General features: G+C 39.6%; 1 protein-coding gene across 2 annotated transcripts in view; it reads left to right on the forward strand.

Moving 5' to 3' along the window:
* Nucleotides 1-24,587, forward strand: part of LOC105224717 (uncharacterized) — a 62,148-nt gene extending 37,561 nt beyond the window's left edge. For both annotated transcript variants that reach the window (XM_019989700.3, XM_019989701.3), the window contains exons 3-10: nucleotides 15,647-15,732; nucleotides 16,038-16,269; nucleotides 16,390-16,586; nucleotides 16,682-16,926; nucleotides 19,277-19,516; nucleotides 19,578-19,711; nucleotides 20,125-20,262; nucleotides 22,498-24,587. In XM_019989700.3, the coding sequence (XP_019845259.2) occupies nucleotides 15,647-15,732; nucleotides 16,038-16,269; nucleotides 16,390-16,586; nucleotides 16,682-16,926; nucleotides 19,277-19,516; nucleotides 19,578-19,711; nucleotides 20,125-20,262; nucleotides 22,498-22,675 (1,450 nt within the window). In that variant the 3' untranslated portion in view covers nucleotides 22,676-24,587. The remainder of the gene's footprint in view (nucleotides 1-15,646; nucleotides 15,733-16,037; nucleotides 16,270-16,389; nucleotides 16,587-16,681; nucleotides 16,927-19,276; nucleotides 19,517-19,577; nucleotides 19,712-20,124; nucleotides 20,263-22,497) is intronic.
* The last annotated feature ends 1,174 nt before the right edge of the window (nucleotides 24,588-25,761 follow it).

Genomic DNA, 25,761 nt, shown 5'->3' on the forward strand with positions numbered 1-25,761 from the left:
AAATTCTCAAAAAGCGTTGACATCCTGTAATGAATACTACAGGTGAAATTGAACCTCCATCTGATATTCCAAAAGAGGTCTAAGTCTGGCGTGAGTGATGGCCAGTATAACCTAACCTAAACTCGGCAAACGGAGGATAAATCGAGAAAAATGCAGTGTTGGAGTTCTTACTAAATTTTTGGCGTATGAGGACTTTTGTTCAGTGGATTGTCTAATATTGATATTAGCGGCAGTGGGTCACTTTGCGATAAGGCTAATACTACCAGGCCACAGTGGAATCGCTGATAGTTGCAAAGCCGACAAGCTGACACCTTAGTACCACTATTAACCATTCGGAGCTAGCGATCTCTTCGTGAGCCTTCCACTTGTTCAGCTTTGCATGAATCTGACCAACCCTGTGATATTATTAGTTCTTGTGCTATCGCAAGATCCTTTTGGGCCAAAGTGGTCTAGTGAGCTTCTCGTCCTAAGTAAGGATAGCTCTTTTCTCGTTTGAAGGGGTTCTAACTACTCACTGCCCTATCGGTGTTCTCGCGGCAAGGTTAAGAATATTTCTGAATGCCACTTGTATAATCTGTTTCAAAGAAGACGAGGTGGAAACATCTTAACGCTTCCATCATGATTGTCCCGTCTTTACGAGGTCAAAGCTTAAGCATATGGGAACTTATATCTGCAGTCATCCTGAGCTGGTGAGAATAGAAAAAAATATCTGATTATAGTAAATTTTGTGGATTCACAAAGGAGAGCAATGTAACTTAGACTACTAAGTGAGATCATCTCAATTCATCCTTCTTGAATATCCCGGTTTTACCATACCAAGGCTGAAATATCTTAAGTCTCAAGCTTGTTGACACAAGGGAAAAGTATCTGAAGCCTAAGTAAAAGACCTGAACATATTTGAGTTAGGTTCAAGGTGTTTGGGCGAGATTTAATATCCAACTACAGCTGCGTTTATGTGACTTTACAAAGACCTGCTCATAGCTTTCAAATTGCCCTCGCCATATTGGGGATAACCTATCTAATATAACTATCATAACCTCATTAGTTGGATAGGAAGTTAGGATTGCTGACTCCAATGAAATAACTTACAACCTTTATGGTTTTTGTGGACAGCCATTAAATGTTTGGCGCCTGATAGGTTCCAAGTATTTTGTGTCGGATTTGTGATAGAGCTGAGCATCCACAGTAAGTGGAAGAGAGTTTCCGTTTTCCTTTTTCCCTTTTAAATTGAAGCTGCGGCAAATATTGTTATAAAACAAGCCCATGTTAGTTTATGAGCCCCAAAAGGCCAGTGCCCGTTAAGTGTGTGTAAGTCTGTATACGTATACTGTTATGGTGTTATTTAATAGGTCTTTGGTTCTATTCCTCTCATACTTCAGCCATTTCTGCTTCGTTATCTTGCAGCTAGTTACTGATTTTCGTCTGCTTTGAGCTATTTGTTCCCTCTTGACCATTCGCAGTAAGTAAGTTACTAACCCGACCACGGATTCGTCTAATGAAGCTCTTATCTTTGCCATAAGTCTCGTCTGCATTTTCATAGCCGAAAATCTTCTTCTTACCAGAAACCAAATTATGGACAAGTCGTGTTAACCTGCCAGTGAACTTAAAGCCTTCCTGCAATTGTTTACTACACTGAATTTAACCTTTGTCGTTGACAATGCCGCCAATGCCGTCTGGATATTCATGTGTAGTATGTGGTTGCTTTCTGTACCCTCATTTAGTTATGCAATAGAACTCTACTGTCATTCTCTTTAGCTGGTTTCCGCTTGGAAGCTGCTGGCCTCTTTTGGTAGATGGATAGAAAGCGAAACATCAAAATAATTGGAGTATAGTCCTGTCCATACTCAGCAGCCCATTTAGAACCCGTCAATACAGATAGAAGTGGTATCCCCTTCACCTACTAAACCTCTGCTCCGTTCACCTGACCTGAAAGTGACTATTGATATTTAACCTTGGGAGGATGTATGTACTTTGATTTACTTAGGTTTAGTTGGTTTAAAGAGGTGGTAAGTGTTTTCTTCAGCCTTAACCGTTTTTAATGAACGGAATACGAAATATGAGTACTAATTCCAGTCCTATTGTCGTTAGTCCATTTCTCCGAGGTTATTTGTTTCCTAATATTTCCTAGATTGTCCTTAGTAAATATCTAAAGTTGCTGGAACTGGTCAATAGCACGGTTAATGGACGTTTCCATTCCATTTCATTATAAATCTTTAAATTATTTACAACTACTCGAATCGTATCTACCATACAGATATATTTTCTATTTCCGCTGACAATGTTAACATTTCTGAATGTTGCTTTAAGTTTGTTGCTTGGAGTTACCCGAGTATCTGCTGGCATCTCGTTAAAAAGTTAAAATGTCTGCCAATCGCGGAAGTCATAAAACAAACGCGTCAACTTATTACATTTTCCATTCACTACGCAATTTCTGCCACTGTTATAATTAAAGTTAAATTTACGAGCAATTGTCATAGGAACACACAGAGCAGTATACAATGCAAGTTAAAACTCAGCTGAGACACGAGTACAGACAATGCCTGAAATGCGCCGTCCAGACGCGTACACGCATCGTTTGGGGGCATAAATAAACGAAGCGCGGAGTAAATCAAGTGGGCGACACAAACGAACCACCGCCACCAGCACCACCAATCATCTCGGAAGCACAACCAAATGGCTTTGCTGCTTGCACACAGCATCAAGTTTAACTAAGCCATCAAAGACAAGGAAATGGTTAAGCATTTCGTATGCGTTCGCACTTAGTAAACATCACAAAAACAATGCATATGTTTGGCTAAGATGGTTGCCACTTCTTTCCGGCAGTCGAAAGTGGTTTTATGTGCGAGTACATGGCAAACATTTTTGGCGTTCTGGCTCGCTTCTCTACAGCTCAAATCACTTGAGCGCCTCAGTATTGCTCTGCACGGGCTGTTAGTGAGTGTGGCAATGTCGGGTATGACTCATTCGCCACAGCCACTTGGTGGTGGTGATGACCGCCAAAATGACAAGTGGCGTCCGGCAGCAACATTGAAATTGTTGCTGTTGCCAGTTTAATGGCCGCCTCAGCTAATGGTGTTGGTGTCATAACATTCATCTTTTCGCCGTCGTAATATTTCTTAAGCGCCCTGCTTAATTCGGGAAAGCTCGCATGCGTTGTGGTTGGCGGCCGGGTGCAAGTAGTTGGCAATTCAGCCAGCAACTTTATACGATTTTGTGTCTAGTTGCAATAAATGTTTTAATGTTGCCGACAGACGATTCAGCGATAACAATAACGACTTGATGTGACTCCCAATTCGGGCCTTTTATGGGTGCTTGCATTAACAAGTGCTTGCAGTGTGTTGCCATTTGTTGTTGTTGATTTCTACTACTGGCAATTCAAGAAGGGCAAATGTTATTAATGCATTCCGATTATAGCTTCTATATTATGCTTAAAGTTGAACTAAATTATATGTAATTAAAATTTAGTAACTGTAAAGCACTCAGTCGATAGTTTAACAATTGTTCCTTAATCCTCTTGATTAGCTTGGTAAGTTGACAAGAAATTTATTTGTTGAAACGCCGGTCTGTTGTGATACCCCGAACGCCTAAATACGGATCAAAAAGGCTTTCGCATATCGACAAGTTGCCTTGAACCTGTAAAAAATATTCGACAGCTAACATGAATTCGTCTGGTTCGTAGAAGATATGTACGCTTCAACTTTAGTCTAGCACAAAGTGCAACAAGTTTCGTCTTCACTAACCTCCATACAGGTTTGATAGTTGCTTTCTATGACCTAACTGCCTGAATACCAATAGCATCATTCGAACTCCTATCATTGCGGTAAGATGCAGCTTGCTAAGAGCAAGTTATACAAAGGAACCCTTATCTCTCACTCTCACTGCAGCACAGAAACTGGTAGCTAACTAACGCTGAGAGAGCTCACATGGGCTTCACAGATCCGGTACTAGCAGGCAAGAGACCAGCTAAAACTTATTGCGAGCTTATCAGCTTTGTTATTTCTAGCGATACCACATTATGAAACTTGAGGATATTGCTAGTGAGGTCAGGCACTCTTTGACTAACCTTCCCAGCCAACGCAAGGCCACTATGCTATCGGAGTGAATACGCACCTCTCTAGATGAAGCTGCACTTCGAAACAGCCCATCTATGTTAACTTAATTGCAACCACTTCTGCTTCAAAATGCTACAGTGAGCTCCGAGTTCGCCTGAGCTTTGATCCAGCAGTAAAAAAAACTCGCAGTGCCACTTTATCAGCGGCTTCACCAAGTTTACATATACCTTGTGGGTATTTTCGCAGAAAAAACCCATCACCACACAGCTCTAGTCCAGGTTATCAAGGATGTAATGGAATCTATAGAGGAGTCCGGTATGCCCTGCAACTGCTATATCCAAAGAGATTTTCCTAAAGAAACAGTCACTGCAGGAAAGACTTACAGAGTAGACTACAATTTGATTTATTCTGCTATGCAACTCTGATAAAAGGTGTGTTCCAAAGCAAACAAGACTTAAAAAAAAACGAAAAAACAGAACAAATGGTTTTTTCGGCAAAATCAATTTATTTTATTCAAAATAATCTTCCTCAACTTCAATATAGCTTTTTGCACGGTCCAAAAGCATGTCGAACGAGTGTTTTAGCTCGTTGGCCTATATGGCCGCCAGTATGGCGGTGCGGGCCTTTTGAATGGCCTCTACGTCTGCATGACGCTTTCCTTTCATGGGCAAATGCATTTTTCCGAAAAGGAAGAAGTCTTACGGTGCCATATCAGGTGAATACGTGGAGTGGTTAATGGTTAAAATGTGCTTTGATCAAATAATGATGTCCTACGAATGTTGGATTCTGATCAATTTTTGGCCATCAGTCAATTTGTGTGGAACAAACCTTTCGTAAGCCCAAATGTTCGGTCAAAATGCGACAAATCGATGTTTTGAAGATGTTCAATTCCATTTCCATGAACTTCAATGATGATTTCGGCTGATTTTTGATGAATTTACGCAAAGTTTCGATGGAATTTCCGGTGGTCAGTGATTTTGATTGGTCCACATGTTGATCGTCATTTATGTATGTTCTTTGAAAACGTTGAAATCACTCGTGCACTATGCCAAGGGATAGGCAATCATCGCCATAAAGTAGTTTCATCAATTGAAACGTTTCGGTAAAAGTTTTACCAATTTTAAAACAAAATTTAATGTCGGCTCTTTGTTCGAAGCTCATTTTCGCGCCGATAACACAAACATACTGACACTTAAAACGCAATAACTTCACTTCCAATCAATGAAATGTCATGAAGTTCTCACCGGACAATTGATAAAGATAGCAGTTTCTAACACATCAGTCGACATATAGATAACGCCACCAGGGGCCGCTAGATTCAAAAAGTCCTGTTTACTTTGCAATGCTCCTTGTATAATGCTCTCAAATATATTTTTGTATGAACACAACCTTTAACCAATATATTGGTGATTTAAAAGTTTCTATCCAAACCATTTTCTCCTTAAAAATTGACATAATTTTGTACTTACAATGAAATAACCTCTTCGACTTATTGATATTCTTCTAACGTTACCTATCGTCGGGGCGAAAATCTCTAAGCAGATTTGCATTACGTCTTCTCCTCTTCCTCAAACCATTTGAGAAGACAAGAGAGACAGAGAAATTCATAGAATTTCCTTGGAATTTTATTGGAGTTTAAATTGTATTTGTTATTTTGTTATGACAGCTACTTTTAGCAGCATATTGCTACTAGCGAAATAGTAAACAAGCGAAAGAGCAATAATGCCATCAATCGGAAGGTGAGTGCTAGTATTATATCAAACGGAGTACCACGGAGTACCAGCGGCTGCTTATTGCGATTCAAGAAGAAGAAGAAAAAGTATTACATATCAATCCATAGGACATCTTGGCTGGCGTCGTAAACTTGCTTTCTAAATGTGTTAATATATTTATTACTATACATTGAAAGATCAAATCAAATGTTCAACTTTACTTCAAGCTGTTTCGCGAGCTTCCAACCCCTGGCCACCAGTCCAGAGCAGTACGGAAGCTCAACTGGTAGTAGCTTTGGCTATGAGGTCTGTCCGAAGACTTAATTTGGGTGCCACGGGGAGCAGGAGCCCTTGGAGGTAACTCCAACCTGCTCATGCGGACCGGCCCCTCGAGGAGTATCGTGGTGCTTGTGGTTAAAACCCGAATGCAGAAAGAACTGACTTTGTCAGTTGAATGTGGCAGAGGTTTTAGATGGGACTCGAACGCGACCAAGGTGGTTAGTGTGTCCATTCCACATTGCCAATTGGCACTGAAAATGCTTAGCATTCTCAGAGCGCTGATCAATGCATTGATTTGATTCGCTGTGCTTTTGAGCGCCGTGGAGTAAGGCTGTCGTCAGCAGGTACCCATGTTAAACACACCGGACGTTGTTTCGCGAGCTTCGCTCAACTTATGGTCAACATAATCGGCCTACCGACCATACTATTCGGAACACCATCACCCATCTTGAGTCCCAGCATTCATTATTGGTTAATATTCGACCGAATAGACCACGTCCTGCACGCAGTGAAGAAAATATAGCAGCCGTAGCTGAGAGTGTACACGAAGACCGTGGGGAGTCGATTCGGCACCATTCGCAGCAACTCGGACTGACGTATGAAACAACTGGGCACATTCTACGAAGAGTTTCTAAATTGAAAGCGTACAAAATACTTCTTGTGCAAGAACTGAAACCACTCGACCTTTCAAAATGACATCGCTTCATTTTAGGGGCTCTTGAAATCTTCGACGAAGATCCGATAGTTTCGAGCTAAATTTTTTCAGCGACGAGGGCCATTTCTGGCTTAATGGGTATGTAAACAAGCAAAATTGCCACATTTGGGATGAAGATCAAACTGTAGAGATTCAAGGGCTGCCAATTTCATCCAGAAAAAACAGGGGCTTGGTGTGGTTTGTGTGTCAGTGGAATCATCGGTACAAAGATGCCGTGGCAACCGAATCTTTGATGCTTGAATTTGAAGCTGGTGATCTCGGCGACATTTAGTTGCAACAAGACGTCGCCATTTACCACACATCGTATCAATCAATGGATTTATTGAGAGAACACTTCAATGAGCAGATAATTTCACGTTTGGGCCGGTGTGATATCACACCGTTAGACTTTTTTCTGTGAGGATGTTTAAAGTCTAAAGTCTATGCGTACAACCCCGCTTCAATTCAGGCCTTGGAGCAAAACATCACGCGTGTCATTCGCCAGTTACCAGTCGAAACGTGTGAACAAGTTATTGAAAATTGCACCCAACGGATGGACTATCTGAGACGTAGCCGCGGCCAGCTTTTAAACGAGAAAATGTTCAAAAAATAAATGCCAAAGAATGTTCTTTCGTATGATAATAAACCTTCCCTACTAAACTTGAAATTTCTGTGTTTTTGTTGGTCTAAAAATTTAGGGAACCTCGATATGGATCACCTTATAATTATATTTTTATACAAATTATTTTACATCCTTTAAAGCTACAACGTTTCATCCCATAATTACTTTATAACCGAAATTGTATGCTAGTAAGCCATAGTTCGGAGGACAGCATGGTCAATTGTGGCATGCCACAATGCTACTAATGCCCTCCACAAAGCTCTGCATTTATAACGGGTGATTTTTTTGAGGTTAGGATTTTCATGCATTAGTATTTGACAGATCACGTGGGATTTCAGACATGGTGTCAAAGAGAAAGATGCTCAGTATGCTTTGACATTTCATCATGAATAGACTTACTAACGAGCAACGCTTGCAAATCATTGAATTTTATTACCAAAATCAGTGTTCGGTTTTTTTTTTTTTTCGGACAAATTTTGTTCAGCGATGAGGCTCATTTCTGGTTGAATGGCTACGTAAATAAGCAAAATTGCCGCATTTGGGGTGAAGAGCAACCAGAAGCCGTTCAAGAACTGCCCATGCATCCCGAAAAATGCACTGTTTGGTGTGGTTTGTACGCTGGTGGAATCATTGGACCGTATTTTTTCAAAGATGCTGTTGGACGCAACGTTACGGTGAATGGCGATCGCTATCGTTCGATGCTAACAAACTTTTTGTTGCCAAAAATGGAAGAACTGAACTTGGTTGACATGTGGTTTCAACAAGATGGCGCTACATGCCACACAGCTCGCGATTCTATGGCCATTTTGAGGGAAAACTTCGGACAACAATTCATCTCAAGAAATGGACCCGTAAGTTGGCCACCAAGATCATGCGATTTAACGCCTTTAGACTATTTTTTGTGGGGCTACGTCAAGTCTAAAGTCTACAGAAATAAGCCAGCAACTATTCCAGCTTTGGAAGACAACATTTCCGAAGAAATTCGGGCTATTCCGGCCGAAATGCTCGAAAAAGTTGCCCAAAATTGGACTTTCCGAATGGACCACCTAAGACGCAGCCGCGGTCAACATTTAAATGAAATTATCTTCAAAAAGTAAATGTCATGAACCAATCTAACGTTTCAAATAAAGAACCGATGAGATTTTGCAAATTTTATGCGTTTTTTTTTTAAAAAAAGTTATCAATCTCTTAAAAACCACCCTATATTAGCGTCGATTCGTCATGTCTACACCAGCGAGTTCGTTAGTTCACCGTCTCACCTACTATTTGAGCATAATTTTAAATATATTCTCCCACCCAAATGCCCTCTTCCGGAAGGTAAGGTGAAGCTGTTGGTGTTCCATAATCGCATTTTCCTCATTTAATAATCTGTGAATGTAAACAAATCTTTTGCAAAATAAATTGAAATACTTTTGCGTTGTTGTTGCTTTTCAGAGCCGTGAAGGAAATGTGAGAGAGAGGGAAACACACAAACCGCTAGGCTAAATGTATTTGCTCTTTTATTTTAGACGGTCATTTCCCGTAGACATTCTTAGGTATAAATTGAGTTACTGATTTCATGAAATAATATGAAATATAAGTAGTAAGAGTAACGGCAAAAGGAAATGGAAAAGCAGCTGGGAAATTGGAAACCGACCGACCTACTAGGTTGCTATTATGTGTTTGTTAAATAATTTACAAAGTCGAAGGTTTAGGGGAATGCAGTTTTCCTCGAAGGTAATACAATTTGCATGCAACTTAAGGAAGCTCTAACGGTATTAGCATAAATATTATATATAAATTCTCACGAAAACTAATTGTTTGAAGGTAAATGTGTTGAAAGCGATTCATTTAAGAGCTTGGGACGGGCAGAGCTGAAGGACTCATTCGATTGAGCCCGTCCGGATTCAGTGACGACTACTTCGATACATATCTTTTCCTCCGATCTTTTTTTTGCCACTTTCTTATAAACTGTTCTCCAGCTTGCTGAATGGCAGTGAAAGCATGACACCAAGAGATGGTGAAACCGATTCCCCAATCGATGACTATGGAGCGAACATTCCATTGCCCGACAACTTAGAAGTTCTAATAGCAATTACCTGTCTGAAGAACAACAAAGCGGCGGGGGCCGATGGATTGCCGGCCGAGCTAACAAAATGCATCAATTTAGAATTTGGACGGACGAAAGTATACCCAACGATTGGAATTTCAGTGTGCTCTGCCCAATTCACAAAAAGGGAGATCTCAAAATCTGCGCCACTACCGTGGGATAAGCCGCCTCCACATCGCATTTATGGTTCTATCGATCGAATTGTGTGAAAGATTAAAGCGCACCGTCAATAAACTAATTGGATCTTATCATCCTTTATACCTGGAAAATCAACAACTGACCAGATATTCACCTTGAGCCAAGTCTTGGAAAAGACTCGACCGAGCCGTTCAATCCCAAACGAGATTTCAGACAAGGTATCTTATTATCGTGCGACTTCTTCAATCTGCTGCTGGAGAAAATATTTCGAGCTGCAGAGCGGACTCGAGAAGGCACAATCTTTTATAAGAGTGTACAGTACGCCGATGTTATTGATATCATTGGCCTCAACATCCGCGCTGTTATATCTGTTTTCTTCAGGATGAACAAAGACGTGAAGCAAATGCGTCTGATAGTGAATGAGGGCTAGACGAAATATCTCCTGTCAACAAAAAAAGAATCGTCGCACTTGCGACTAGGCTTCCACGTCACTGTTGACAGTCATACTATATACTACTACAGCATATGTATACTGTAGTTGTCATACAAACTGGTCGGTCGAAATGAAGTATATGTATGGCCAACCCTTTTATTTCACGGAAAATATTCACGAAATTTGGCATGAATTATTCTACTAGGCAGTGCTATAAAATCAAAACAAATTGTTCAGATCACATCACTATAACACATAGCTGCCATACCAAAAATCAATTTCTTGTTTAGAAACCTTTTTATTTGCGATTGTGATTGTGAGCTTCAGCGCAGCCGAGGTTAACGTTTTTACATATATTTTTTTTTTCTTTTTTATTACATTATGTCTTGTAATTTGCGTGCTCACTATGCCACAATAGCCTGTCAAAATCTTTGACACCAACTCATCAAGCCGCAGGCAAGGCTTGTACCAGAGCTGATAGCGCCGAGTAAGAAGTGCCACGAGTCGACGAAAAAGTGCAGTGGCGCACATGATTGAGTATTTTACGCGCTGTCAACTTGCAACAGTGTTGCAAATTACGGCATATGAAATTATAATATTTCAATTTAGCCTTTTATTGTGTGCTGTTGCATGTAGAAGTAAGACAAATATGGTCGGGAGGGGAAGGGGAAACTAATTGCTTGCATATATTTGTCAGCCTCGCGTGCAAATTGAAACATCAAAACAGCAATTACTTGCACATTACATGCTGGTTACATACCCATACCACTATATATGTATATGTATGCATATATGTGTGATTTTTTGCAATATATGTTTGTAAAAAAAAGCAAAGTGTGGCACCTCAGCGCGTGTTAATTAATGTTGTGGCGAAGTTAATGATGCCGTGCGACCGCTTACAGTATATTAAAGGGTGATTTTTTAAGAGCTTGATAACTTTTTTTAAAAAAAAGACGCATAAAATTTGCAAAATCTCATCGGTTCTTTATTTGAAACGTTAGATTGGTTCATGACATTTACTTTTTGAAGATAATTTCATTTAAATGTTGACCGCGGCTGCGTCTTAGGTGGTCCATTCGGAAAGTCCAATTTTGGGCAACTTTTTCGAGCATTTCGGCCGGAATAGCCCGAATTTCTTCGGAAATGTTGTCTTCCAAAGCTGGAATAGTTGCTGGCTTATTTCTGTAGACTTTAGACTTGACGTAGCCCCACAAAAAATAGTCTAAAGGCGTTAAATCGCATGATCTTGGTGGCCAACTTACGGGTCCATTTCTTGAGATGAATTGTTGTCCGAAGTTTTCCCTCAAAATGGCCATAGAATCGCGAGCTGTGTGGCATGTAGCGCCATCTTGTTGAAACCACATGTCAACCAAGTTCAGTTCTTCCATTTTTGGCAACAAAAAGTTTGTTAGCATCGAACGATAGCGATCGCCATTCACCGTAACGTTGCGTCCAACAGCATCTTTGAAAAAATACGGTCCAATGATTCCACCAGCGTACAAACCACACCAAATAGTGCATTTTTCGGGATGCATGGGCAGTTCTTGAACGGCTTCTGGTTGCTCTTCACCCCAAATGCGGCAATTTTGCTTATTTACGTAGCCATTCAACCAGAAATGAGCCTCATCGCTGAACAAAATTTGTCGATAAAAAACATTTCGAACCGAACACTGATTTTGGTAATAAAATTCAATGATTTGCAAGCGTTGCTCGTTAGTAAGTCTATTCATGATGAAATGTCAAAGCATACTGAGCATCTTTCTCTTTGACACCATGTCTGAAATCCCACGTGATCTGTCAAATACTAATGCATGCAAATCCTAACCTCAAAAAAATCACCCGTTATTTAATTTCTTTGGTTGTTGTCTTGGGAGGTGTTGGTATGTTAGTTATAAGAGAGACGTTTTGAGCCTACGTTGGAGAATGTAATTAAATGTAATATGTATTTTAGTTATAAATTCATTAGCGAATGAAGTTGTTTTTTGGTTTCTAATTACTATAATATTAATTTTGAAAAGAAGTTTTGTTCTTTAAAGTTTTTGTATCAGTATGATACACAAGGAATGAGGTTAGAAAGAGGACAGTCACTTATTATTTCATAAGTAATTTTTGGGAGAACCTTTAGCTCCTTCAGCGAATTTTGTTTTATCTCTTCGATCGTCTGAAGAAAACGGGTTCCACAGTTTTAATTTCAGTTTGGGGAATAAGAAAGATTCTCACGAACCCAAATCTAGTGAATACAGTGGTTGATGGATAGTATGCATTGCATTCTTGGCTTTAAATTCGGTCACAATCATGGCTCGATGTGATGGTGCATTATTATCGTGTAAAATCCGTGAATTGTTCTTCCACAATTCCGACCGTTTTAGACGGATGTTCTCACGCAAACGCCTCAATACGGTCAAATGGAACTTCTTATTGACCGTCTGTCCCTTCGGAACAAATTTATGATGCACCAAATCACGAATATCGAAAAGCAACTACTTTCACCTAGAGTTTTGAGCTGCTTTGGTGTTGCTTTTTGGTTTCGGCTCTTTTTTCCCTCCATTCAGATGATTGTTGACTTGTTTGCATGTGAAACTCATAAACTCATGTCTCTACGACAGTTATATCGTTTGCCATGAATGCGGGATCGGAATTTGACCGATCAAGCATGTTTAAAGAGATCCGTTTACGGTACTGTTTTGGAAAAAAAAGTCAGCTTTATCGCTACAAGTTGAGCAAGAATGCATTTCTAACCCAAAATACTCATCCAAATCAACGGGCTCGCGGAAGAGATGTCGAGCTTTCTTGGCATCTCTCTATCTCCATCTCCTTCATTTAATGTATAATCCAGTAGTCCAGAACGAGGTATGTCTGCAACGATCTCTCGACCGTTTTTGAAGGCTTTGTATCACTCGTAGGCTCGTGTTTTTGATAAAGTTTAATCAATGTATACTTTTCCCAACATTCGCAATGATTTCCCATAGGCGATGTAAAAAACCGCAACTAAAATCGAAAACTAAATCTGAAAACACAACCGATCAACAGTTTGCGTCCAGCGGGAAATATTTTACTAATTAATGCCAGATGGAGGTTCAGATTTAAGCTGTAGTATTCCTTATACAAAACGTTAAGGCGGCTTACGAAATTTAATACAGACTTGATACCTAATTTTGAACTGCAGCTAGTTCCTTAACTGCGAAGCTTCTAGACTTCCAAGTCGAGTTTGAAATAAGCTTGGAAAGAATGTTGTGGAGATGTTCCACTCTATTTTATCATACCTATTTCCATGCACTTTCTGTATGTATCGTCGTTTTTCTATCCATCCGTCTCCGATGGGATTTCAGTATGCTGCGACCAGTCATTAGTAACAGCAAACGTTCTGCAGTTCTTTCGAGACCGTTTGTGTAAAAACCTTACTTGTTTTCCTTCCGCTCCTTTGCAAATGATCTTGGCAATCCTACATGTCATTAAGACATTCCTCTGATAGATGGATCATGGAGAAAGTCTATCAGAGCCTCCCGAAATTTCATGGTGTATCGTTTTTAATGACTTCCGTATTTCTTGTACTGGTTCATTAGCCAAATAATTAGCACCTTTGACAATCTCATCAGCGGTTTCGTTTTTCAGAATTCAGTGTGTTCTGGAGCCCAGTTAATATGTTGCCGCTTTTCGGCAGACACTAGATTTACTTTTTTCTTGCTTCTAAGGGCATTCTTTGAAATAATGCGTTGTAATATTGTTGCTTGAATTGCCGCCTGGCTACCGATGTATATTTTTTAATGTGTTTCCTGCATTGGTAGCTACCTCAGCCGCTTTCCTGCACGTAAAAACTTTCAGCCGGGCGATACTGCGTTATTCCGGAAGCTTCAAGCGTTCCTAAGGTTTGGCTCCGAGCAATATATTCTGACTTCCACTTTATTCCATTTTTGATCCGTCTATGTAAATCTTGTAAGTTCCGCTGACATGTTGCATGCTAATGCGTCATCCGCACTCTTCTCGTGTGACTTGAAACCTTCTCTGCCAATTAATGGGTATGTATGTTATTATTTTATCCAGAAATCTTCTGCTTTTTGAGCTGTACCCAAAGGGTCTTGTTGAGTCTTGTTGAACGCTCCCAATATTGTTACTGATTTTGCTGCAGAGCTTTCCATTGCATTCCCGTTTGGTGATAGGTTGTATAACATTTCTAGAACTGCAATTGGTGTAATTATTAGCGCTTCCGTTATGCAGAGAATAGCGAGCAGCTGTATTCACTTTAACGGTTTTCTGTATGAGACTTAGCTGAAAGCGGTCCACCACGCGAAAAAAGCAAGTTTGGCTTGATCACCGCGGTATAGCACGGTTCTAAGTAATCCCGGTCCCTAGATTTTTATCCGATCAATGACTGTCAAACCTGCACCAAGCCTCGAAATTATTTTATGTACTTTTTCTGCCGCCCCGGCAACAACAACCAAAACAAAAGGCCGGGTGATAGGCCATGTGAAGACCTTAGCATCGTCTTACATGCATAGAGCGCACCGCTGGTTTTTGGCATTCTGTCCTCACCATTGTCTTTCACTTCAGTTTGCTAACCAAAATTAGTTTCAAGTATTTGGACTTTGCTTAAAGGTTACCTAATGTGGAAAAAATATACTTTATTAACACGTTGACGGACACTTGCGTCTATAGCCGTCAAAGCGAAGTTCACTATGTGGCATGACGGCGAAAGCCGTCTAAAACGAAACGGTCGTTTACAGACACTGCGGCGATCGCAGCACAAATGTGAATTTACCGGCGTACAAGTAGAAGCCTATTGTCGTGTTTTGGAAACAATTGGAAACAACCTAACTAAAGGTGCTGAATTATTCAAAATTAAGTTTATTTAAGCAGAAATAGTAAAACTATACTTTAAATATTCTAAAAATTACAAAAACACATAGTGTCAATTTTCAAACTTTACTTGTTCCTACTGTCCGTCAATGTGTTAAGACATACTCGTATGTTTTGATTTTGTTTGATTTTTGTTTTGTTTTGATCAGTTTATTCTTCAGCTATATGCTATATCGATCCGATATATGTACATATGTATTAAAAACTCTATGAAAATTCCATGCAGCCTTACTTAAAAAGCCGAATATCTCGAGAAGTATTAATGATAGCGATTTTGACCTCGCATCTTTTTCATACCAAATGAAATTTCCTACAAATTTGTCCTGTACATTTTTTCTATAGCTCTTGTCATTTACGAGATATGTACAAAAGAATGCGAAATTCGTGGAAAAATCGGGTTTAGAGCCCCGCACTACCTCACCGGTGGGAGTTACGACTTTGTTGCACAGGGCACTTTTGTAGAGTGAAAAATTCTGAGAAATGTCTAAAGTCAAAGTGATGCCATAAAATACCACTGATCTGTAGGAATTCAAAGATAAAAACTCACGATTGTAGTTTATTTTATATGGAAAATTTTACAGGCCTTGGTCCAGTCTTAATGTAAATATTAAGAGCTAAAATTTTCAGGGAATTTTTTTTAGGGTATTTTCAAGAAAATTTCGTGACGGGACTGAAAAAAATGAATAGTTCAATAAAAAAAGAACACCCTTATATACATATGTATAATATTATATATATATTTTTTATAATTATTTTTTCTTCTCTCTTTGTAGATTTTTGCTTAACATCAACGCCTCCGCGCCGTTAACCATCACTTTTTCACAGCAGGTCGTGCGCAAGCTGTACTTCAATCAAACAAGTGAGTAGCACAATCAGGCACTTTCGGTTAGTTTGCCAGCAAGTTAAGTTACTCATACGCCATGGCGTTCATTTGCACACAAATTTAGTTTCCTTTAATTTTCATGCCTTTGCTGCCACACTAACGTTAATTTCTCATTACACATTACACATATACTCTGCATTTTCCACCATTCGCAACTGCAACTCCGCATTCATGTATTTTCATCACTTTGACGTGCGTATTTGCATTAATCTTTGGCTGGCAATGCTCGTCTCCTCTGGTTTATCATGCATTCAACGCTTCACTTTGACTTCCGTGGGCAGTAAATTTATCGCGTTCACTGAAATCGGATCAACGCATGGTGGTGCTGCCCTGTGCGTTGCGCGGCCACTACGATGTCTTCGTGCAGGCCCGTCAGCGCGGCTCCATCAAAATCGAGGCGCATGCAGCACATCCGCAGTCCGGCTGGCCGCTGCTCAATCGCACGCATCACATACGCATACGCACGCAGAATCTGGTGCGCAATCGTCAAATGATAGTCAAGTGGGACAAGAGGTGAGTGCACCACACTAGCTATCATACTTATTTACATAGGCAACGTTTTAACTGTAAAATATGCATTGATCACTGATTGACTTTCTTCGTTCGGCTGGGCGCGCTCGCATTGCGTTGCAGTAAATTTGATTTCCATGCGGTGCATTACTGCCTGGTGGTGAACACACAGCGGCACCAATTGAATTTCTGCAACGCCGTCAATGACTACTTCTCCGGTGTGACGGCGCGTGAAACTGTTGCTGCGCCAGCCAACTGCTATCCCGGTTCGTTGGTGGACCACATATGGTTAAGACCACCGGAGCGTGCTAAGAAAATTGGTGAGTTACCACACAACGCTGCGGTCGCTTGTAATTGCATTGCGGACATATCTCATAAGCCATATGCTGATATATATATTTTTCACTGCCGCCAGATGTACGCAACGTCAACATTATCTGCACGGGCGCTCACACGCAACAGCTGCTGCGCGGTGTGCTACCGAATCTCACATATTACTTGGATATATTTGGTGTGCATACACGCCGCCAGAATCTCACCTTTCACATTGCCTCGACACAAGTGGATTATAATCGGACGCATCCGGTTGCGCTGAGCGACAATATGCTAACCATGCGGAAAATATCGGGGCTAAATGGCGTGCAGGTCTTCAGTTTTAAGGTAAGCAAGAGTCACAGGAAAATGTATGCAAGGAAATTGATTTTTAAGGTAAGCGTAGGTTGGTCCTTCGGGCTCAATTACTGCTAGATGCGTCGTTTTGATGTACTATCATGAGACCTTTTTATCTTGATATGATATGCTTCGCTGTTGTGTTCAACGCATTTGGTGTCCTCTATGAGACTACTTATCTCCATTGTGCCTGATAGAGATTCAAGGTTTGGTACCTGCTGGATTCCAAGCGCTTCATGTCTGGTTTATGATAGAGCTGGGGTTTCACAGAGGAAGAGGCGGAAGTTATGAACTGCTTGAGCCTTATGCCTTGCGTGAACTTCTACACATGACTCCATACTTCGGTTATAACCGCGTAAGCGATGTCTACACCACTAGAAAAGAAGAAGTTTGTATCTACTTTTCCTAAACCTATGTATGTATGTAATAAGATCTCAGTTCTCTTATCTTGTCATAAGTGGGTCATATCTGTTTCGCTATCATGATTTCCATATATTCTGAGCTATTTGTTCAAATTGTGTATTGAATTCCCTCTTGTTTGTTTCTAGCGGTCACGATAGTATCTATATCTCGATTTCATTTAGAGAGGCTCTTGAGTTAGCCAACTCATATGCTGATTTCTTTCAAAAAATGTTCTTCTGACCAGAAACTAGTAGAATTGACCTACATTACTTTACAACTCTGATCTTTGACGATGACAAGGCTAGTAGTATCGCCGGACCATCGGTGTAAATGGTTACCTTCTGTATGCGGCGGTAGTTGTTTAGTAGAGTAGTAGTAGTACTTTCTCTTGGAAAATGCTAACTGAGACTGATGGCTCTCTGTGTAAATGGTCACCTTCGGTATCCGCCCGTAGTTGTTCAGTAGAACTCCATAGACCAGCCCAATGCTTAGTGCTTTCGCTTGGAAGATGCTAACTGAGCTTGGTAGATGGAAGAATAGAGCAATATATAGTTTCTAAACTTATTCTTCATTCACGTCTAGAGAGTATTCCGACCTTGAAGTAACTATTGAAATCCAACTTTTTGAGAATATAGAGATTTGATTAGATCAGTTTCAGCTCTTTCCATAATCTCACTGATTGTAGAAAGAGACAGCTCTGATACCATTAACACATTGCATATCGTCTGATCCGTTGAATTGAAGTGGTATAACGAATCTCGCAACCTGCTCTTGAGACGAGTTTTCAAGCTGGAGAATAACTCGCCAAAGACAAAAGCAATGGAAAATAACGTGATGCCTAGTTCGTTCTATTCGGTGGATGCATGAAAACCTTTCAACCAAGCTGCCGGAGCTTTTGAACGATCGATTCTTGCAGACGCTCCAATGCTTGATAGTAGAGGTCCGAATTAAAAATTGGGCTGTAGAAGAGTTGCTGTTGTTGTCGATGTAGCCGCAGCAATCTGCCGAGTCAGTCCTTGGTCGAATAAAAATTCGGATCCGTTCCGGTTAAGTAGACCAGACTGTTGAGCTGTTCATACTAGCTGATTCTATGCCAATCCCACCATATATATAACAAAACCTTCCAGATCCTGACAACTTTAGCATGAACCCCGTTTGCGTCGGCTCACAATGATTCAAACACGACCATTTTCGCTTGATGTTGTCATGAGCGACCTAGTTTTCGTGAGCAGTAAACAGCGGCTTCATAAGTGGATTGATTTTGTTTTGAGTGAACAGCGATTTTCAGTTGAAAATTAGAACCATGAGGTTTTGTCGTATGACATCTATACATCGGGGTTCTTTCTAAGTCGAACCTTATTTAAATTGTTCTAAAGGGATTTTTCTGCAATGTGTAGCTTCGGTGGAATTGAAACAATTGGATACGGCGAATTCGATACCGATATTTTCGACCGTTGGCTTTCTGGAGCATGATGCAGGTTTGATGTAAAGATTTCAGGAAAGGAATCACCTCAAGCAAAATTGCAAGTCATTGGCTATTGAGGTATCAGGAACATAAGCACTATTCACCTTCCTAGCCGCTTGCCTTCCGTTTTACCCTTTACGGAAGAAACACTGTAATATTTATATGTGGAACTTTCTCTTTGCTGGTGTCCATCTTTTAAGGTGAGCTGAAGCAATACTGAGTCAGGCAATCACAAAACTGTCTGAAGAGCTTCTTTAGTATGAAGACTTATTTTTCTAATGCCATATAACAGAACCTGATTGCACTGTTAGAACGGGAGCTAGAGATTCGTAAAGTCATATATTGCCTAAAGCAATAAAAGCGTTCCTCTTTAGTGACCGGGGCGGTCAAATTTGAGCTCTCGTATCTCGAAATATATTTCTTTTCTCTTATGATCACTTCACAAACAAAATTTGTAATTTACTCAATTCACAGGTTCCTGGAAGAGAAACAATATTGCCAACAACCGCGCTGCAGCTGCGCTATCTCATTGTGCCGTGCGGCGGCAGTGAAATCGATATAAAAATTCTACGCAATCGCACGCTCATGGGGAATGCGACTGGCATATATAGGCCCACATACATACGTTTATCAGAGGTGCACAAGGGTCAGCGTTACATAGCGCGTTTCACGCCCAGCAACGAAGACGAGACGCTGCGCGCACACAAAGTGGGAGTAAGTAGCCACAGATTTCAGTTCAACTAATGTCTAAGATATTCTAACGCACATCAAACAGCTGGCTGTCACGACAACCGGCATCTTTCAGCACCTGCCAGAGCTGCCGGCTGATATTACAGTCTTTGATGTGAGCACACGCTGCTCCTTAGCCACCATTGCATGGTACAGTTCGCCGGACAGTCGAACAATAAGGTGTGTATACTAGCGACTAGACTCGATGCATACTTTGCACCGCCGTACTACTCATGTAACTCTCTTCTCCAATACTTTAACTAATACTTAAACCGAACCGTATCTGTTTCTTTATTATATTTGCAACATCATCAACAATGAAAACCACATAATTGGAATGCGCATCTCAATCTACGCTGCGGTCTCGACTACGATATGCAACTTGCCACATATGCCCCTTCGTGCTGCATGAATTTCAATTGCGGTTTCTGTGGCCTGTTTAAGCCATAATGCTTTACGAAATACGTGTTCCTTTGGCTGTAATATCCGCATTGCGTGCGCTATGTGTGGACCTTGGTGTGGGTTGGATCGTATCTGTTCGGCCTACATCCGTCGATGACTGTGTTAATTGCACGTGTGTTTGTGGCGTTCAGGTACTGCATAATTGTGTTCAATTTGCCGCAGCGTAATCGTAGCTCCATCGATTACACGAACTACTGTCTCGACTTTGGAAGGCGCGTGGTGCAGCATCCGCTATTTCAATCCATTAAATGCGTCGAACGTTCAAAGAGGTGAGTTTTTTCACATTTTATGTTCACTTGTAGATAATTTTCGAAAGTGAGTTTACACATTGTGAGACACAAATTATTGATAAGAGAATCACTTAAGCCAAAAAGTTGTTTGCCTCATTGGGTCATACTTTTTGGAATGAATGGAGCATGCGCGAAACTTAGTTTTTAATATATCGATCTGAAATTTTGCACTTGTCCTTTTCTCCGCAAGAAGCTTTGCCATATGTCGGAATCGCTGATATCGTACCAATAAAGCATATGACTACCATAAAATCCGAACGCTCGTCATCAAGTCTTTGAATGAAAAGCTTTTGTGTTCGACGATATATATTCGAGATATTCGAGATATACACGAGATATTTTCACTTTTCACTTATTCAGAAAGAATTATTGTCCATAGCAACGCTACAGTCTCCTAAAAAAAATGTTCCTAACGAACCACTATAGTACATTCTTCCTCATCTTTGGCACAACAACCGTGGGTAGATCTGGGTCGAGAACACTAAACTTCGCTAGTCTCATCTTCTATGAGGTCCCGCCACTTGTACATTCAATGTAGAGACAGGATGTTATGCACTGGAATCTTTCATTGGATGCGTGGGATGGGTCTCGAGTCGAATGAGCTTTTTCGCTGAAACATCAGCTTCCATATGAACAACATTGCCTAATCAGAGAACAATCATTGAGAGGCTTGTAAAGCGTAATTTTTCATCATTTCAATTGCCTACCGATCCCAAAATAGCACATGTTAGTGAAATTCATTCTGCCCTTGATCCCTAGGCTTATCTTGTTAGTGGATTTTAAGCTGGATTCGTGATATGCAAAGTCCTTGGCTGTTTTAAATTATTAACTACCAACAATGACGTAGTTTCCCAGACGGCAGGATTATTTTCTGTGTTAACTATGTATTCTGTCTTGTTCTCGTTCACCGCAAGACCAACTTCTTTCGCTTCTTTTTTCAGGCTGGAAAGGGCTATGCTGTTAAGGCCCACAATGTCACAGCATATCAGCTACCTATCACAGTAACATTGTACTTTTAGAGTGGACAGCGCTACTGCGGTTCAGATTTGCGGAACGTTTCCTATTTTCAAGCATCGCATTGAAGAAGACGCACGAGAGGGAATTACCCCGTCTAAAACACCGTTTGGTATAAAGCGTCTCGGAATGGACCTTCCCAATTTTGACTCAACTAATAATTGTGTTCAAAAGCATTCTTCTTATTTATAGGCGTGAATACCGTTTACGCTGTTATAGCCGAGTTTACAACACCCAGGTTTCTCAACCTGGTCCTTCCAACGGCGTGTAGGTCTGCCTCTTCCTGTGCTTCCCTCGGCTGCTACTGCGTTGAAAAGTTAAAAGCTGTAGTGTTTTCATCCGTTCTCTTATTTCGCTGAACTATGTCGATTTCATTGTATACTTTTCTTTGGCTGTGCTTTTTACCTGGTGGGTCCCAAACCCAGCGCATTACCCTCACTTTAGCTCGCCTTCAAACGGATTTTTTTTGGTTACCCAGAGGATATATACTCTAAGACCGGAAGTCGTCAGCCGTTTGAGGACATTCCCAAGTGTAAGGCGTTCAGAGAACTTTTCTCACTTGCGTGAACTTCTACAAACGGCTCCATCCTTCGTCATCGACGTCATTCTACATAACCGAGTTTCGCAAGGACACCAAATTTAGACAAGTCCTGTCAGTGCTGTAGAAACTGCTTAGAAATCGACGAAAAGTAAATGGTTGTCGATCTGTTTGTCAAGGGTCCTCTCCAGGATTTGGCGTATTGTAAAAGTTTTGTCTGTGGTTGATTTTCAGTTCGAAAGCTATACCGATAAAGTCCAATCAGTTCATTTACAATGGCTTTAGTATCCACGCAGTATTGTTTAGAGAACCTTAAGCGCAATGTTACGAAGGCTGATATCGCGATTATTGGCGCAGACTGCGAAATCTTCCATCCGATGTACAGGGCAGAGTATACTACAATATTCCAATCAATGCGTATATATTCATGCGACCAAATCATGTTGGCCAGCTAGAGCTGTTTTATACCTTTTATGCTATAAAACATTCACATACAATATTAAGGGCATTATGATTTTGTTCCATCTGAAATTTGGTTTCTTCTTGTTTCTTATTATTTCTTAAATATTAAAGCTACTATCATTCATATTTATATAATTAAAAACCGCAGACATTTTAGCAATCCGCAAATTAACTAATCCTCCATACACAATTCATTACAGTTCGCCACTCGAAACGCACACCATATTCAATCTGACACCAGGTGAAACATACCTCATCTATGTAACGGCGAATCTCAATGAGGGCAGACCGCTGCCCTACCAAACGCTGCGGATCACAATGGGTCGTCGTTGCAGCAAAGAACTACTCGATTCGCGAGAGCCCACCACATACTACTGATTGCGCGGACACCGAGGTTCCTACGCCGCATAACGTGAGCGACAATGGCGTGCAATTAACTAAGACAAGGTTGCAATATGCATTTGCTAATGTCTACAGCTACAACTACAACTATTTGTATTCTCAATTATGTGCAGCTTCTGGCCGGTTGAATTCACTCGTAAGTGAGCTTTAACGTATGCCAAATGAAAATCGCACAATTTCGCTTGTAAAATATATACAAATACACCCACAACCGCTATATAGTATATAAGTGAGTATATGTTTACTTATAAATATATATACCAGACAGCAGGTAATTGCCAGTTCAACAAGCTAAGCGCTAAAAGACGTAAGCCTCCGCCATTGAAATATTGCTAAATATATGTACATGAATGTAGTTATTAATATGCAGGATAGTTAACGGTATGTGTTGCCTACATTTAGGCGAGTGGTATAGCTAGTGGGAAAATATATGAAATCTAGTATGGGCATTAACATTTTTTTCTATAAATAATTTGCGTTTTTAATGATTTTTTTCGCTTATCACCGTAAGGCTCCACCTGCCGCCGAAATATATATGGCTTATTTGTTAAGATAACGGTAGCAATTATTACTGAAGAATGTCACTCAAATGCTGTCAGTCTATTATCTATTAAGACAAAAGTATATTTTGCGGAAAATTTAGTATATTCCTTTATTCATAGCATACCATCAGGCGCCTATCATAAGATCTGCATTTGAACTTTTTGAATACAGGGATTAATCCAGTAGTTTTTGAGATATCGAGCTGAAATTTTGCACAAGTTTATTTCTTCATAAGGAGCTTATCATTTCTCAGAATCGCTGTTATCGGATCACTACAGCGTATAGTTGCCATACAAACAGGACGATCAGCGTGAAGGTTTTGTATGGAAAACTTTTTCATTTGTTGAGATATCTTCACGAAAATTGGCACGTATTATTGTCTAATGCAAAAATATTATTTCCTAAAAAATTATTCAGATCGGACCACTATGGCGTAAAGCTGCCATACAAACTGATCGTTCAAAATCATGTTCCTGTATGAAAACTTTTTTAGTTTACAAGACATCGTGACCAAATTTGACACAGATTATTTTCTAAGGCAACACCATAATTTTCTTTGAAATTATTCAGATCGGATCACTATAGCATACAGCTGCCATACAAACTGACCGTTTAAAGTCAATTGCTTATATGGAAAACTTTTTTATTTCACAACACATCGTCACCAGATTTGGCATAGATTATTGTCCAAGCTAACGGTACAACCTCCGAGCCAATTATTCAGATCGGACCACTATAGCATATAGCTGCCATACAAATTGATCGTTCAAAATCAAGTTCTTGTAGGGAAAAATTTTTATTTGTGAAGGCTATTTGTCTTTTCTTTCTGTTAAGCTCTCTCCTCGCGTTCCAAATATTGGCATACACATATACACCTGCATACATACTACATTTTCCCACTGGGCAACCACTCGAAATAGCCGCTAAGTTATATAAAACATAATGTAATATTTCAACTAGTTTAGCTTTAGCTATTAGTTAGCTTATTAGTAAAAGAGAATCGCAAGTTCACTGCGGTACCGAGTACCGTACCACTTTGCAATCCTAAGTTCAAATTTGTTTCGTAAGCCTTAGCTTGGTAAGCAGCATAGTTTTAGTGCAGGCCTTTGCTATACTAAGTACTTCCTAAGCTTGTAGTGTTAGCTACTTATTGTGATGTGTTAAGTTTAGCTCTTTATAATGTTGTTGTAATATTGTAACTTTGTTAAGCGTATTTTATATTTGTGTGTGTTATGTTGCGCTGCTGAATGTCTAACTTCATTTTTTACGTAATTAAACTTAGCTGAAACGTAATTAAGTAACTGAAGCTTAAAACGCTAAAATTTGCAATGAAAAAACGAAACAAAAAAAATTTCCAACGAAAAAACGAAAAAAATATTTAAAAAAAAATTTAAAAAAATATTTTAAAAATATTTAAAAATTATTTTGTTTTTAATATTTTTTGTCAAAAAAATTTAAAAATTCAAAAATTATTTTTTGTTTTTAATTTTAATTTAAAAATTCAAAAATTAATTTTTTAAATTTTTTTTTTCAAATATATTTTTTTAACTCACAAAGTTAACTCAAAAATTTAAAAAAAGTCCGAAACAAAGTTTAATTCAAAAAAACATAAAAAAAAAAATTATTGAAGTAATAAAAAAAAAATTGAAATAAAAAAATACAAAAAACGCAATGCATTCGTACGCCATAAAACTAAAGCGAAATCCTCTCGACGCACACATTGACAATAACTTGTTCATATATTTGCTAAAATTTACACATACTAGTATGTCCGAAAAAAACTTAAATATATACATGCGTAGTGCATAGCAATATGTATATACATACATACATATGTAAGTAAATTTTGTTTCCATAATCCAATCAGCTTTCGTATGAATAACTGTGTATTTACCAGCATTTACCCAAACGCCGAAGTCTTTCGGTTCTATGCTGAAACTGCCAAACAACAAATAAAAATAAAAACAAAAAAATTATTAATATTCTATTCATACTAGTATATAAAAACGTAAAGAGTCTATCACGTATTTGTGGAACGTAACAATTCAGTTGAAGTTTGATCGCATTATCGCAATTTTCCTGTGCCCGTCCTCTCGCCAATGCTAAATAATTAAAATAATCAATCAATTACAAGCGACACTTGGGCGTTTCTATGCAATAATAAAAATAAAACGATTTAATGAAGACGAATTGTTGTTTCAATTGTGGATTTTGCTTGGGATCTTTACATAATTCACTTCATTTTGCAAAAGTATTTATTCCCTAGATACCGTAGGTTTTCTCTAAGAAGAAGTACAAGTACAAATATCAATCATAGAAAATAGCTTGAGAGTTCTCCAAAATATTCTCCAGTAAGATGATCTATGCACTTTTGCAAGCGTTTCAACCAATCGAAGCACTTTTGAAACTCCGATTGAGGTATCTCCGAAACATGTGTTTTGAATGCATTAACCGCAACTTCAGGTCTCCAGAAACGTTTTCGTTTTAATTTAGCTTTTACGTACTTTATAGCCGTAGAA

The sequence above is a fragment of the Bactrocera dorsalis genome, chromosome 3 (assembly GCF_023373825.1).
Source record: "Bactrocera dorsalis isolate Fly_Bdor chromosome 3, ASM2337382v1, whole genome shotgun sequence".
NCBI lineage: Eukaryota > Metazoa > Arthropoda > Insecta > Diptera > Tephritidae > Bactrocera > Bactrocera dorsalis.